Below are 16,223 nucleotides of genomic sequence, written 5' to 3' on the forward strand. Positions count from 1 at the left end.
GTCCCCAGAAAGGAAAATGGCTCTCCCTACCCAATTCACCTTTTCAACATGGAGGCAATAGAATTATCATTGCTCCCAGATTTCCCCAGCCATCTTTACAGGCCTTAAGGACTTTTTCTTCCAATCAACAGTATAGAAACTACTCTGTAGGTCTATTTCTATATTTGTTACTGTGCTTTATATGGACAGAAACTTCCAAGGGTTCCCAAGACCCTTAGGATTTTCCCCCTGCTCTTAATAAACAAATGAACAATCACAATCCCACCACCACCACAGGTACCTCTGGCAATCCTCTTGCCTCTGCCTCTACCTCCAGATTGCTGAGATTAAAGGCATGTGCCACCATGCCTTAACCTCTTAAGTGCTCTAATTTTAGATAATGTGACATCAAGGTTGGTGGGCTCATTTCTTAATATATAAATTAAACAGAAATTTAAATTTTTTTCTACCTCATTGCAGGTGGTGATCACTTAGGTATAGTCTTAGGCGGGATTGGTTTGACCTAACTTTTACCAGTGGCTATCCTGGACCCATATAGTTGGGAATTCAAATCACTGACAACAGAAGGAAATTACCCCACACTTGTAAATTAATCTCCTTGTGCAAAGTAGCCCTGGTTCTTGAAAATATGGGCTCTGTGCTTGATAGTTTTTATTGCCAATCTGACGAAACCTAGAGTCATGTGGGAAGGGTGAACCTCAACTGAAGACTGCCTGGTTCAAAGTGGCCTGGGAACATTTTCTTGATTGCTAATCGATGGGGGTGGGGCCCGTTCCGAAACAGGTGGTACTGGGTTGTATAAGAAAACCAGCTGAGCATGAGCCAGTGAGCAGGCGAGTCAGCAAGCAATCTTTTCCCATATTTTCTGCCTGAATTCCTGTGCTGACTTTTTTCAATGGCCCACTGGCATGGAAGTGTAAGCTGAAATAAACCCTTCCCTCCCCTAAGTTGTTTTTGCTCATGGCTTTTATCAAGCACCCTAGAATAGGCATACTTAACCATGAATCAAAGGAAACATTCCATTACATAATAGCATTCACTCTCTCTCTCTCTCTCTCTCTCTGTCTGTCTCTCTGTCTCTCTGTGTCTCTGTCTCTCTGTCTCTCTATCTATCTATCTATCTATCTATCTATCTGTATGTGTGTGTGTTTTCAATTCTTCCTTCTTCTGCAGACCAACAAGTGTCTACAGCCTCTTCTTGAAGCCATAGTGCTCTGACCTATGACAAACATTCTTCCAGCAATCTGAATCTGTAATGACTTGTTCCATTTCCTGCCTAGAAATGGTTCTTCTCGTTTCTATTATTTATAAATGTTTGCCATTAATAATTTCTTCATATTAAAAAATAATAATAATTTCTTCATATTAACATGGGCAATAAGTGTTGCTATTATAAATACCATGATCTTCAATTTATAGATTATACAGGCAATTTAGCAGTGGGAAACAGAAGGTTTCCTCCATTTAATAAGTTTGGGGATCTAAAGCTACATTTCTTTTTTAAAAAGATTTGTTATTTTAATTTTATGTGTATAAATGTTTAGCATACACACACACACACACACACACACACATGTACCCTGTGTTTGCCTGGCACTCATAGAGATCAGAAGAAAGCATCAGATCCCCTGAAACTAGAGTTACAGACAATTGTGAACGGTCATGTGGGTGCTGGGAATATAACCTGGGTCTTCTACAAGAGCAGCAAGTGTTCTTACCCACTGAGCTACCTCTCTAGCCCCCAGAAGCTACATCTTTTAATGTGTGCTTGACCTTATTGTCAGTTATCAATTGTAAGGTTGAATATAAACCTCCAAGGAGCAGCAGCTTGGCTTTGCCAGTCTTAAATTATCGTTGTAAATGACAGCTGAGAATACCTTGTACAGAGTTCTGAGAGCGCGTGTTGTCTTCTCCCACACTGGTAAGGGCAGCGGAGTAGCCGCAGAAGGCCTAGAAAGGATAACTGCTTCCTCAGTGCTGCATGGAGAAAATCCCGCAGGTACCTGGGTGACCAGGTGATTCTTTGGCACATAAAGTTCTAAATCTGTGGCAAAAATAATAGGTCTGCTTTTTCATAGTTACATTCCTTTGTTAGTGTTGGTTCCACTAGACAAATCAGACAAAGAGCCCAGGCCACTGTGAGCACTTATTGATTAATTTCTTTTTTTTTTTTTTTTTTTTTTTTTGCATGTGCAGCTACTCAGACTTCTCAGTTGAGACAAAGTGTACAAATGCGGTGATATATACAAATTCCCTTGGCTTCTTTGTAAGTTGAGTGAGGATCAAAGTGGGTACAGTAACTGTGAGCCTCTTCAGTGCCAGAATTTGATACACACGTGTTAAGAAAATCCCTGTCTCTCACTGCTACTGTTTCTGCAACCACAGTAGTTATTAAATATCTGAACCCAAAGCTCAAGATTGATTTATATACTTACCTTCTCAGTCTCATCTCCTGAAGGTACAGGCTGTAAATTCTGATGACAAGTGACCATAGACTCCAGGTGAAATACTCCTACTGCCCCCCCCACACACACACACAATGACACCAGTTTCACATCCTAATTTTGTTGTTGTTGTTTTTTGTTTGGTTGTTGTTTTTGTTTTTTCAAGACAAGGTTTCTCTGTGTAGCCTTGGCTGTCCTGGACTCACTTTGTAGACCAGGCTGGCCTCAAACTCACGGAGATTCACTTGCCTCTGCCTGCCTGAGCTCTGGGATTACCTCAGCTGGCTCACATCCTAAATTTTATCTAGACCATCATCGCACTTAAAGTATGTGAAGTGACAGATACTGGAAAAAATGCTCTGTAGATGCTTTCCTTTTTACTCCAGAGAGATGTAATAGAACCAAGCAAAATATGTTTGTTTGGTTTCTATTTATTTAACACACAATTTCAAAAGCTTTTATCAACACTCTTTTTCCCAGCTAGAGATCTCTTAATTTTATCCCTTTGATTCTGGGCACTTTCAGAAAGAAAAAAAAAAAAAAAAAAAAAAAAAAGACATTCTAAAGCGTAGGTTTTTATTTATCTGGATGCAGTATCTTTCCAAAAAAAATAATTGATGTGTTTGATTCACAAGCAAAATCATTGTAAAGGCATCAGCAATTTTGAATGCTCTGACTACATTCATTTTGGGTTTATCTGCTTTGAAATAGGAAAAGTTTCTGTGGAAAAATATGCAGATATATTAGTTGCTGGAGTCTGACCAGGTACTCAGATTTGCACCCTGAAAGACAAGCTCTGCTGAAACAAGAGCACACAAATAGAGGGGAAGGCACAGATAGCACGTGATGACTAGGCGAACAGTGGCAACCCAGAGAGGGGCTCACCTCTGGAACACAGGAACACAGTCAGGAAGGACACAGCACATTTGCAGGCACAGTGTGCTAACTACCACTCATTTCTAGAAACAGATTGTAGAGGTTCCCATAAACAGTAATGTGTCCAAAAGTTCGGGAAAAAAAAAAAAAGCAAGAAAAACACATTGTCTTAAAGTGCCAAGTTCATTTTGTTCCAGGGACTCAGATATTTCATAATAAAAACTGAAGTGGAAGCCAGAAATGGAGCAATGGCAACTTCTTTGTAGACAAAGCCTAGCACAGTTCATGTAGTCCTTGTATTTTCTTCAGCCCAAGTTACATTCTGTCCTTATTCCAGCTGTGGAGCCCCAAGATAGCCTATAGTAGACGGCAAATCACTCTGGCTACCCTAACAGTCAAAAAAAAAAAAAACTCAACAGCTCTAAGATTACTAGTAGTATGTATCATTTTGCAGTCTTTGGTTTAATTGGTCAAGTGGGTTCTGATATCAAAATAATTTCATTTAGTAAAAAAAAAAATGTATGAAAATTTACGATTTTGCTGAATATGTATACTTTAAAGTAACATTAATTTGGTCCTAAATTTTCAGTAAAGCTTAACTGTATGAATCATCCGTCTTAAATATTCCAATAGATGAGGAAAGCATTTTTAAGAGACAACAATGTGAATTTTCTGTTTGCATAATGGGTACGTGCACTGACCAGCTCATCACATATACATTAGCTTAAAATAATGACCTCAGTTATATTTAGCTGTATTTAAACTTAGCATTTATTTTTCCAGTTTATTAAAGGTAGTAATAGATACGTTCGGACCATTTTTGGCTGGATATATGTGTTATAGATGGGGGAATCTCTTTCTGCTTCTTTAAACTTCTAAAGTCAAAGTCTTTCTGAAAATTCTGTGAGCCAGACGATGAGCTGTATGATCAAAAGCTTAGGTAATGTCAGAAATATTCAAATAATTTTACTCTCCTAATCAAAGCAGCTCTGAAAAGTGCGTGCTAATTATCGTAAGGTTTTCTTCTTAATTCTGTGGTACTTACCCCACCCAAAACACCTGAGAACAGCAAGGCACAATGGCACACACCGTTAGCCCCAGTGTTTGCGAGGCAGATGGAGATGGATTTCTGTGAGTTCCAGTCCAGCCAGGCCACATACTGAGATTCTGTTCCAACACTGAAACAAACAAACAAAATCACAAACTTAAAGTCTGTGGACATCTGTGAACTAAAACGATACCATATAAAATAGTCAAGGAGATACGCACTTTGTTTCCCAAAAATGCATGTTACAGAAGTCTTTATGATCGAAAGACTTATAACGGTATACGTACTGGCTGGTTTATGTCAACTTAACACAAGGGAGAGTCATTGGAGAGGAAGGAGCTGCAGCTGAGAAAAATGGCTCTATAAGATCCAGCATTTCTCAATTAGTGATCAATAGGGGAGGGCTCAGTCTATTGTGGGTGGGGCCATCCCTGGTCTGGTAGTTCTGGGTTTTCTAAGCAGGCTGAGCAAGCCAGTAAGCAGCACTTCCTCCATGCCATCTGCGTCAGCTCCTGCTCCTCATCCTGCCTTGGGTTCTTGTCCTGACTTCCTCCAATAATGAACAGCAATATGGAAGTGTAAGCTAATAAACCTTTTCCTCTCCAGCTTGCTTTTGGGTCACGGTGTTTCATTTCAGCAATAGAAGCCCTAACTAAAATAGTATATATTTAAAGTGTTTCCTTAAAATAGTATTTTCTTTGCCAATGTGTGTGGCCAAAATATGGAAAAGCAAAAGAAGGGTCCTAATAGGAGAGTCATGCCCAGTTTACTTGGGTCTTACAAGCAACTCATTCATGAGCATGTATGTGCCTAGCACACCGCACAGCTGGCTTCCCTGTCGTAACTCAACACTCATTGATTTCTGTCTCCTAGATGACACAGGTTGTCCCAGTAGCCAGTCGGTATCCCCTGTGAAGACTCCCTCAGACACAGGGCACAGTCCCGTTGGCTTTTGCCCTGGGAGCGATGAAGATTTTACCAGGAAGAAATGCAGGATTGGAATGGTTGGTGAGGGAAATGTCCAGTCAGCTCGTTATAAAAAAGACTCAAAGGGAGGTGTTGTGAAGCCAGGTAAGTGCACTTACTGTTCATATTTTTTTATTTATTTTTTATTTTTTGAGATTATAATATCATTAAATCATTTTCTTCTTCCCTTTCTTTGCCCCAAACCCTCCCAAATCCTCCTCTTTGCTCCTTCTCAAATTCATGGCCTCCTTTTTTTTTTTCATTAATTGTTGTTATGTACAAATATGTATCTATGTACATATGTTTCTAAGTACATAAATGCAGTCTGCTTAGTCTGTTTACTATTACTTGTACGTATGTTTTCAGGATAACCATTTGGTATTGAATAATGAATTGATATGCTCTTCCTTGGGGGAGATAAAGTTCAGGAAAAAAAAGATTTTCCCAGAAACTTGCCTATCAAGTCAGAAATGACTCCCAGCTGGGCATGGTGGCGCACACCTGTAATCTCAGCACTCAGGAAGGCAAAAGCAGGCAAATGTCTGTGAGTTTGAGGCCAGCCTGGTCTACAAAGCAAGTCCAGGACAGCCAGGGCTACACAGAGAAACCCTGTCTCGAAAACTCAAAAGAGAGGGAAGCAGGGAAATGAAAAGAGAAAGAAAGAAGGGAAGAAAGAAAGAAAAAGAAAAAAGGAGTGACTTATGTACCCAGGACCCAGAAACATTTATAAAGAAGGTACCGTGTAGACTAATGCAATAGCTGCTAGGAGTTAAGTGCAGTGTGTAACCATCATAGACAGATGTATTTGTTTTCTAAGAAAGCAAGTTGGAAACATATAAGCTGGATGGTTTAACAGACATTTAAACTCTAATCAGTTCTGAGCCATATTATGAATAAATTACAAAATAAAAAGAGACTACTTGATATTTCTAAAGTGACAGTACATGGGAAGAGATATTTATATTGATGCCAATCTCTATAATTAGGCTTAATTGCTTAACCAGCTAATTTATTTCCTTTTAGATATTTAAAGTGTAACATGTTTACATGTAGATGCATCTATATTTCAATAATTACAGAATATTAAATACTGTAAGATGACATGCAGATAGCTCTTGCAATGATGGAGATGCCATGTGCTTAAAAGGTAAATTCTCAGAACCTACCATATATAAATATTATATGTATCTCAAAAGTACAAACAAAAAATGACATAAGAATTTAACACCCATGGCTGTACTGCTCACACATATGCACACACACATACACACACACACACACACACACACACACACACACACACACACACACACACACACCACACCACACCACACCCTGGACAAGTCTTCCACCTTAGCTGACCTAATTGAGATTAGGTTCTAGATCTCATCAAGCTAAGAACTGAGACTCACCATTATAGAGACAGGGTCCAAATATCTTATGTCCATCTATTTAAATTGTATTATTTAGTTGCTTTTACTCTGTTTAACTGTTGTGCACACAGCACCATTTTTTAATCCAAAAATGGGTCATTACCCTAAAAGGATACCTTAAATCCTTTAGCAGGTACTCTTAGTCCTGCACGCCCCAGTCCCTGGAATCCACTAACCACTCTCTTTTTCTGTCGATTTGTATTGTCTCAGGCAACAAAATGGTACATGTACCCTGTCACATATGACCTTCGCTTAGAATAACATCTTCAGGGCTCATTAGTCTAGTGTATATTGATATTTTTCCTTTTTAATGTTCCATTGTGTGTAAATTCTCATTGTGAAATAACAGTTTAAAACAGCACTTTGAGATTTACCAAAAAAGTGAATGAGTGAGGGGCTGGAGAGATGGCTCAGTGGTTAAGAGCATTTGCTGCTCTTCCAGAGGACCTGAGTTTAATTCTCAGGACCCACACAGTAGCTCACAACTGTCAGAAACTCTGGTTCCAGAAGATCTGGCACCCTCACACAGATAAATCTGCAGGAAAAACATCAATGTGCATAACAATAAATCTTTTTTTTAAACATCTATGAGTAAACAGTATTGAGAGTTCCCGTGGGTTTCCTCACTGCCACTGCTTTCAACTTCTCCTCTGGTTAACACTTGATCAAGCATTCTGCTATGTCCCATTTTCTTGTCCTCTCATAAGTTGGACATTTGGACTGTGTCTATATTTTAACTATTATGTATAATGGTGTCATTCATGTTTGTTTACATGTTTCTGTGTGAACATGTTCTCAGTTCTTTCAGATTATAGCAAAGAATGAAAGTGCTAGGTCAGGTGGTGACTCTGTACTGACATTTTAATGAACTGCCAGATTCACCTGCAACATGGCTGAAACATTTGTCTTTTTCCCCAGCAATGTGTGAGGGATCTAGCAACTTTAATTGTAGACTATCTCTATTTAAAAATAATAGTCTTTTTTTTTCCCCCTTCTTGGTCTTTGTCTATTATGTGTCATCATCACAACAGAATACCTGAGATGGGGTGATACAGAAAGAAATTTATTGCTTATGATTTGGAACTCTAGGGAGTTCAAAGTGGGGAGCTGGGGCCTTTCTAGCTGGGTTAGAATATGGTGGAGGGTAGCAAATACAGAAGACAGGTAGCATATTGGCCAGGTCTCTCTCGTCTCTTATAGGCCATCATAGGGTTGCTTGTGTACCTACAGTGCATAAAAAATAACCTTGTCCACAAAATATCCCATACTGTTTCAGCATCTTCTTGGATCTAGTTTATTAAGATATATGAATCCTGATTTAATGACCCTAATCCAAAGGTGATGCCAGAGACAAACCTCTTGATTTCGTTGATCCTAGGCATAAATGACACCTAAGCAATCCTTTGTTGATCTTTTGACTTGTACTAAAGGAATCCTTCAATGTTCTCACTCAACTACAATCTCAAATGTCATTTAAAGAGCACATGCCGCTTGTGAATGGAGCCCAATTCTGTACAGCGAGCTCCTTGTATGAGAGGAATCTGCACGGTGGCCTACATTTGTCTCTGAACTTCTGGCTGAGTAAAACTGTCCATCTCATCAGTGTAGAGAGAGGAAATCCAGGAAGCAAGGCCCCAGGATGATTCCTACAGTTTATAAAATGCGGAGACAAAGGTCATTAAAGCGCAGGAAGGTCCTGCTCGCGGGTTTAAGTTGAGCCACCTGCTTCTCCACAGCCCCGCCAGACACAAGCCGAAGCTGACCTTCAGCTCTAAGTATGAGTTCTACTTCAAATAGACAATTTATTAAAACCAATGCAGGTTTACTAAAATAGCAAGCAATTAGTGGCTATCCCTTGGGGGCCTCGAGGACTCTAAGATTAAGTAACCAAACCCCATCTACTTTTAGGTTCCGTTGCTCTAGATTTGGGAACACTGTTGTCCCTACCTCAGAAAGTAGTCCCCTAAATGCCCCTGAGCTCAGTGACAAAGAACAAATAATGGCCACTGGCCTTGTGATGTACACAGAGCAGAGAGAGCTGCCAGGGGCTTGCAGGAAGGCCTTGGAAAGGTGAATAACAATCAAGCAAGCCTGCCCTTTGCCAACGGAGCCCTGAGGTGCTTCCTGCCAGGCAGGAACCTCCTTCTGGAAACTTCTGGGAAGCCATCTGTCGTTTTGGCTTCTGTTGCTTACTAACTATGCTGATTTAATTAAAGTTGTATCAAAGAGCAAAGCGAAGCATTCCTACAGTGCTGTTGGATAGTGATTCTCTTTTCCAGTTTTTCTTTTATTCCAATTTTGGCACAATGTTGGAGGATGCATCTGTGTTTGTCATGAGCTAAGTATCCAGTGGGTTCTTCAGAGGGAAACGGGCTGTGTCCTTTGTACAATGAGGTCAGTGTGAGGGAGCATGAAGGCGATGAACAAGTGTGACCCCATTTTGAGGGAGTTTGTAATCCAAGGCAGAGCACAGTATGATAAGTCAGAGTGATAGCACGGATCAAAAGGGAAGGAATGGAAGCCTTCCTCCCTCCCTGGTGGCTATTGGAGGAATATCCTATCACCTGTGTGTGGTGTACTGTCAGGATTTAAAACTATTTTATCCATAAGTGAAAGCCATAACTGGTTTGCTGCAAGTCCATTAAGATATTTCAGAGCCACTTGCAGTTGCTGGTTCACTACTTGAGAATATCTTAACCTAAGGAAGAAAAGGACCCACTGTCATTATTTTACAAATTGAAGTATTAAAACCTTTATCCACAGACTGCCTAGAAAAATCGGGGGGGGGGGGCAAGTCACAATTACACAGCTTAAACAAATAGGAATAATGAGAGGAAAATCCACTAGAGGCAGTGGAAGGGATAAGAGTGAGTGGTTGGGGCTACAATACTAGGAAAGAAATCTACCTAGAAGCTGAAATGTTGAAATCTGCATTTGAAAGATGCCGCTCTATCTCCTTAGCCTTGGCATCGGATATCACCCGCTATTGAAATTAGAGACCTGGCTGGCTGAACTATAATAACCTCAAAACAATGGCCCGGGGTTGGTTACTTCAGGGGGAAGGGGGGAGTGGGGGGAGAGGGAAACAAAACACAACTATCCCCCCTCCCCACCCTACCCCCGCATCCTAGAGGCATTTGCTAGAAAACCCAGAGGGTACCAACTAGGTTAATGACTAGTCAGCCCTTGTTGCCTTAATAGAGCCCCTTTGTACAGTGCAGCCCAGATGTGTTCCTGGTTGTTTCGACTTCAGGGCTAATTCACTGACGTGAAATAACTGCCTGGCCACTTACCTGAGTCTACTCTCACAAACCTCAGCTGGCAGAGTACCAACCTCATCCCCGGGAGTTGGTACACCAGGTGCAGCTCTTCCTGTTGCCACTTTGGAATTAGAATTCCTCTTCATTGTGTAGGCCAAGTGGGCCTTGAACACACAGCAATCCTTCTGCCTTTGCCTCCTGAGTATTGAGACACCAAGCCACCACAATGAGTTTATAAGAGTTTATAACTGCCATCTGTTTTGTTGTTGTTCTTTTTGGGTTTTTTGTTTTTGTTTTTCAAAACAATATAATTACAGTTTCCCCTCCCCCAACTTCACCCACATCTTCCTCCCCTTCCCTCCTATCCAAATCCACACTCTTTCTTACTCTCTCTCATTAGAAAACAAGCAACCTGGTGCAGTGGCTGGCAAAGAGGTGGTTTGGCGCATGCCTGTAATCCCAACACTCAGGGAGGAAGAGGCAGGTGGATTTCTGTGAGTTCAAGGCCAGCCTGGGCTACAAAGCATGTCCAGGAAAGCCAAGGCTCCACAGAGAAACCCTGTCTCAAAAAACTAAAAAAAGAAAAAGAATAAGAAAGAAAGAAAAGAAACAGGCATTTAAAAATAATAGCAAAATAAAATAAGATCAAATAAAAACAAAACAAACTGGAATGGGACAAAATGAACACACAAAACAGAAGAAAATTCATATAGATGGAGAAACACACATATTTGTACACATAGAAATCCCATAAAACAAAAAACAAAAAACAACAACAACAAAAAAGAACAACAAAACAAAGCAAAAAAAGAAATCCCGTAAAACATAAAACCAGCCGGAAACCAAAAAATCTATACAAAAAGACCAGTAAGGTGAAAACAAACAAAAACCAAAAACCCGGAAAAGCATTATGAGACAAAGAACCTCCAAAAATGCTATTGAGTTTGTTCTGTGGTGTCCATCTATTGCTGGACATGGGGGCTGCCCTTAAAGAGCACTTCATATCCCCAGTGAGTGTTGTAGAAAATATATTTTTCCTTTGCAAGAGGAAATGGCAGATAACTTCGGGTTAGGGATAGGGGCATGTGTCTAGTTCCCCTCTCAGTGCTGGGACTTACCTGCCTTACACCTGCGCAGGCTCTGTGCGTGCTGCCACAGTCTCTGTACGCTTATATGTGTCTGGGGTCTGTTGTGTTTAGAAGTATTTGTTTCCTTGGTGTCTCCTATCCCTTCTGGATCTGATGGGAAGGACTTGATGAGAATATTGTAAGTAATGTTCCATTTAGGACTGAGTTTTGCGAGGTCTCTCGTTCTCCGCTCATTGGTCTATTGACGGTGTCTGCATTGTCCTGCCCTGTTGCCGTCAGGAGCTTTCCTAATGATGGCTGAGCAAGAAACTGATCTATAAGTATAGCAGATGTCATTAGGAACCATCCTACTGCTATATTCCTTTAGCAGAACAGAAGTATTTGCCTTTCCCCTAGGTCTAGGATCTATCTAGTCTTAGGGCCTTGACAACCCAAGCAGCATCAGGGATGGGCCTTAAACCCAGTGTGGGCTGGTTACTGCCCCAAGCTTTGTGCCATTCTTGCACCAGCATGTCTTACAGATAGGTCTCCATTGTAGATCCAAAGGTTTCTAGCTGGGTTGCTATTTACCTTTCTCCTTTGGTAGTCCACAGAATTCCTTCCAGTCCCATGAACACTCGTCAGCATGGAGGAAAGCTCTAGGTAGGCACTGGCTCGACTTTCAGTGTTCTCTGACAGGGAGTTGGTTTCCTCATATCTTGTCAGGCATAAGCAAAATATTCCAGCAGCAAAGTACAGCCTCAAGTATAGACTGCAATCTGCTTCGGACATTGAGATAAACAGGTGGAAATACTTGAAGGGATATATTAGATTTACTTTGGGGCGTGGGTAGCATTCTGAAATTTGGCTGGTTATCAGTAAAGCCAATAGTAAGAAAATCTGAGAGTCTTACTGGGTATTCCCTGTCCTTGGCACAATTCAAAAGCACTCAACTCATTTAATTCTAACGTCAGTACAGAACAGAGCAAAACAAAACAAGAAAAACAGATGCTATTATCTTACATTTTGTAGTTAGGGACAATAAAATACAAAGATGTTTAGTAGCCCACCCCAGGTCACAGAGCTTATAAATGGATTTCAGATGGATTACCCATATTTATTACTTTTAACCCTTACAGAAGTTGCAAGGTCCACCTCCAAAAATGTAATTTTAAATTGAGTAGAGCAGTGTGGCAATTAAGAAAAATATACCGGTGTAAGATATGTATTTACTTTCCCTAAAAACTCTTATTAGTTATTTTAATTTACCTGTTACAGACATGGGTAGATGGTGCTGACTGTGGCTGATGACAGTGTGACATAAGTTACATTCAGAAGGTTGACTATAAACTGTTTTGAGGAACACCAGTAAAACAAATAATGGAGACCGGATGTAAACATCAAAGGAATGTGAAGGCCCTAAGTTATTTCCACTTGTGGAGAGTGTGATACGACTTTCTCACGTACTCTGCTGCCTCACAATTGACCATGTCCCCTGGAGGGGGAGACCTGGTGGCACTCAGAGGAAGGACAGCAAGTAGCCAAGAAGAGACTTGATACCCTATGAGAATATATAGGGGGGCGTAATCCCCCTCAGGAACAGTCATGGGGGAGGGGAATAATGGGAAAATGTGGGGGGGGGGGAGGAATGGGAGGATACAAGGGATGGGATAAACATTGAGATGTAACAAGAATAAATTAATAAAAAAAAGAAAGTTATTTCCACTTAATGATGAGTGAAGGCATTCTTTATGAAATTTGTTGCTTTGAGTGAGAATTACACCCTCCCAAGATATGTATATGTATATGTATATATATGTATATATATATATGCATGGAGAAGCAGACATACAGAATATGAAGATATATACAATATATGTCTATATATGATATGTAATTGATAGATGATATTAAATATAGATAAATAGATAGATGAAGGAGGGGATATTAATATGGGAGTGGTTGGTGGTGGAATTCAGACTTATCCACTTGTTAGATGGCCTGGTTCGTTTGTACTGCCCACTTAACATGGCCCAAAGTTGGCTGGGAAGGGGGAACCTTCTCCCTAGAATGAGAATTGCCTGAATCAGATTGGCCTGTGTCAGTGTCTGTGAGAGATTGCCTTTATTCATGAGTGGTATAGGAGAGAGGACTCAGCTCCCGGTGGGCAGTCCCATCCATAGGCTGCTGGGCCTAGGATATGTAAGACAGCCAGCTCGGCACGAGCCAGAGGGCAAGGCAGGAAGCAGCAAACCTCCAGGTTCCTAACCTGACTTCCCTGAAGCTGCTTTTGGTCAAGTGTTTTTATCAGAGCAAAAGAATGAAATTGGAACATTAGACAAGCGCTCTCCCTAATTTCTTTTTTTTTTTTTTTAATTAAGTTGTTCATATTACATCTCAATGGTTATCCCATCCCTTGTATCCTCCCATTCCTCCCTCCCTCCCGTTTTCCCCTTACTCTCCTCCCCTATGACTGTGACTGAGGGGGATTACCTCCCCCTGTATATGCTCATAGGGTATCAAGTCTCTTCTTAGTAACCTGCTATCCTTCCTCTGAGTGCCACCAGGTCTAATGAAGATCATTGCTTTGTCCAAGAGGGCATTTGAATTTATTATAAAACAGGACTCTAAAGGCATCTTGCTGATAGAAAATGTTCACACAGAATACAGCAGATAATGCTCTTGTGGTGGGCGGCTTCACAGACTATCTCAGCAGGACCAAAACAGCAGCATCCAGCATGAATGTAATGGGCATACTTAAGTGTTTATCTCTGTGGCTGGGTTACATGTTTGCTCTCATGCCTTTCTCCCATCTGTGCCTTTGATGACGTACTCAATCAAAATAATGGTGCCAAATGGGCCTTAATGGGCTTCCCCTAAGAACTGGCAAATCATAATCCTCTTCTCAGAGGCAACTGCTGTCCAAATCCCAGCCTCCCAGGACTTATTGCATGACCAGTGTTGTCAGTCACTGAGTTGAGGGTCTGCCGGATGCTCACTACTTACTCTAATGTGTGGAGGAAGCCATGCAGGTCGGTCATACTTGGAGGAAGCTACAGCTGACTGACTAAGCCCACCCTTGAGCATTCTCATCCATTCCCAGCATGACAGACATAAACCTGGGGAGCATCTTTCATATGCAAACTCGTAAACCTAGAGCTATAAATCATGCACATGTGTGCTTTAGGTTGGGCTTCTTATTTTCTTTGTACTGGAGAAACACTTACTGAAGACTATCTGCAAAGAAGTAAAAATACTTGAGGGATCTTACCTGCTTGGTAAAAATACATGGTTATAATCGCTTGGAGCCAGTCCCACATCCTGAAGTAACAAGACAGGAGGGTTATGTATTAATCCAGGTTCTCTAAAGGAATGCTCTGATACAATGGACAGTGAACTCGTGTGTGTGTGTGTGTGTGTGTGTGTGTGTGTGTGTGTGTGTGTGTGTGTGTGTACATATAGTGTGTGTTCATATATATATATATATGAGTGGCTTACAGGCTGTGATCTAGTAGTCTATCAATAGCTATCTCCTGATGGAAAAGGCAAAGATCTGGCAGTTGTTCTGTCCAGTAGTCTCAGACTAGAGGTCCAAGAAACTCCTAGAAAGCCACCAGTTTTCTGCCTATGTTGGAATCCTTAAGAAGTAGGCTCTAGCACCAACAATGGAATGGCTTGCATTGATGAATTTGCCAGTGAGAGTGAGGCCAAGCTTGGGGGCTCCTTGTGAAGGACCCATGGGCTCGGATAGGGATACCAATGACCTGAGTTTATTGTTTTCTTCACTAGGACATTTGTAGTACAGCATGTGGTTGTGCCTGTACACTGGTTTACAAAATGTATGTATTTGGCAACACGGTCCGTTGCCTTGGGCAATTCAGGTAGTAAAATTCTCCTACCACATGACCTGGATCAGGGAGCCATTAAATGGCATCAGTAAATAAGGTGTATGGCACCAACCAGGGGCTAGCTCTGGAACGTGGCTGCAGTGTGCTTGGCAGAATGCCTGTAGTGTTGCCTAAAGGTGTTGCATCACCTTACATGAGAGTCTAAAGGGAGGGAACCCTCGGTTCACCATGCAATTAAGAAGAGGTCTCTGCTGGGCCCAGGTTTGCCTCCCGGGTATATACATTCACCAGCTCATCCATCCATTCCGTCCATCCTTATGAAGTATTTTTAATGCACAGACAGCTTTCTTGTTAAGTGAATGGAGAAGGGGAAAGAATGCGTGTGGTGTCTGCTCTCATGTCCCCCACTTTAAGCGTGAGGACGTAGCTCAAACAGAAGCACATAGTGAGATAGGTTCAGGTGTGAGAATAACACAAGGTTGTTCCCACGCAGTTGTGAGAAGAACACAAGGTTACCCTGGGTGGCCACCAGGAGAGGCGGGGAGATGCCTTGAGATGAAAATCCTAGCCTGTTCCTTCCAGCTTGGGGATGACATGGGTAGTTGACAGAGTGGCAAGTGAGGAAGGGGAAAGAGTATGGTGGGTGAGGTCTGTGTTGTCAGAGTCACGGGAGGCCATTTCAGGGCTGCAAGAGAGGATACGTGGTTTGATCTATGTCTTTGAGATCCCTCACGTAACTCTGTGGAGCTTGAGTTACCTAGGAGCGAAACTGAACAGGATATAAAATTCAGATGCCTAAGCTAGGATGGAGAGAAGCAGACAAGTACAGCATATATGACTTAACACGAGCCTCCCATTTTCTTATTATACTTGCCAACACCAGTGAGCTTCAGATATATGAAATCATAAATAATGAGTGATTTTGAACTTATTGTTTTAATTAAAAGTATGCTGTCTTGTTGATTTAGATACATTACTTTCTATATAATATATTATATGTGATATACAATGTTTTAGACAGGGTCTCATTATATAGTCCTGGCTGACCTGGAACTTTGTACATAGACTAAGCTAGTCTATGTACATAGACACGTCTGCCAACTTCTGACTCGCATGTGCTGGAGTTACAAGCATGCCCTATCATGCCCAACTGCTTATATTTTATTTCAAAGTTTTGCTCAGTTTTGTTCACCTCTTGAGCTACGTTTTTACTCTTTTTTTTTTTTTTTTTTTTTTTTTTTTTTTTTTTAGCTAAAATCATCTTCACTTCAACCTAATTTC

At 41.1% G+C, this 16,223-nt stretch overlaps 1 protein-coding gene across 1 annotated transcript in view; it reads left to right on the forward strand.

The window, feature by feature from the left end:
- The window catches only part of Sybu (syntabulin), a 66,659-nt gene that overhangs the window by 16,005 nt on the left and 34,431 nt on the right, over window positions 1-16,223 (forward strand). The window contains exon 2 of the mRNA XM_051159711.1: window positions 5,242-5,439. Coding sequence (XP_051015668.1) covers window positions 5,242-5,439 — 198 coding nt within the window. The remainder of the gene's footprint in view (window positions 1-5,241; window positions 5,440-16,223) is intronic.

Source organism: Acomys russatus, chromosome 17, assembly GCF_903995435.1.
Source record: "Acomys russatus chromosome 17, mAcoRus1.1, whole genome shotgun sequence".
In the NCBI taxonomy this organism is placed as follows: Eukaryota; Metazoa; Chordata; class Mammalia; order Rodentia; family Muridae; genus Acomys; species Acomys russatus.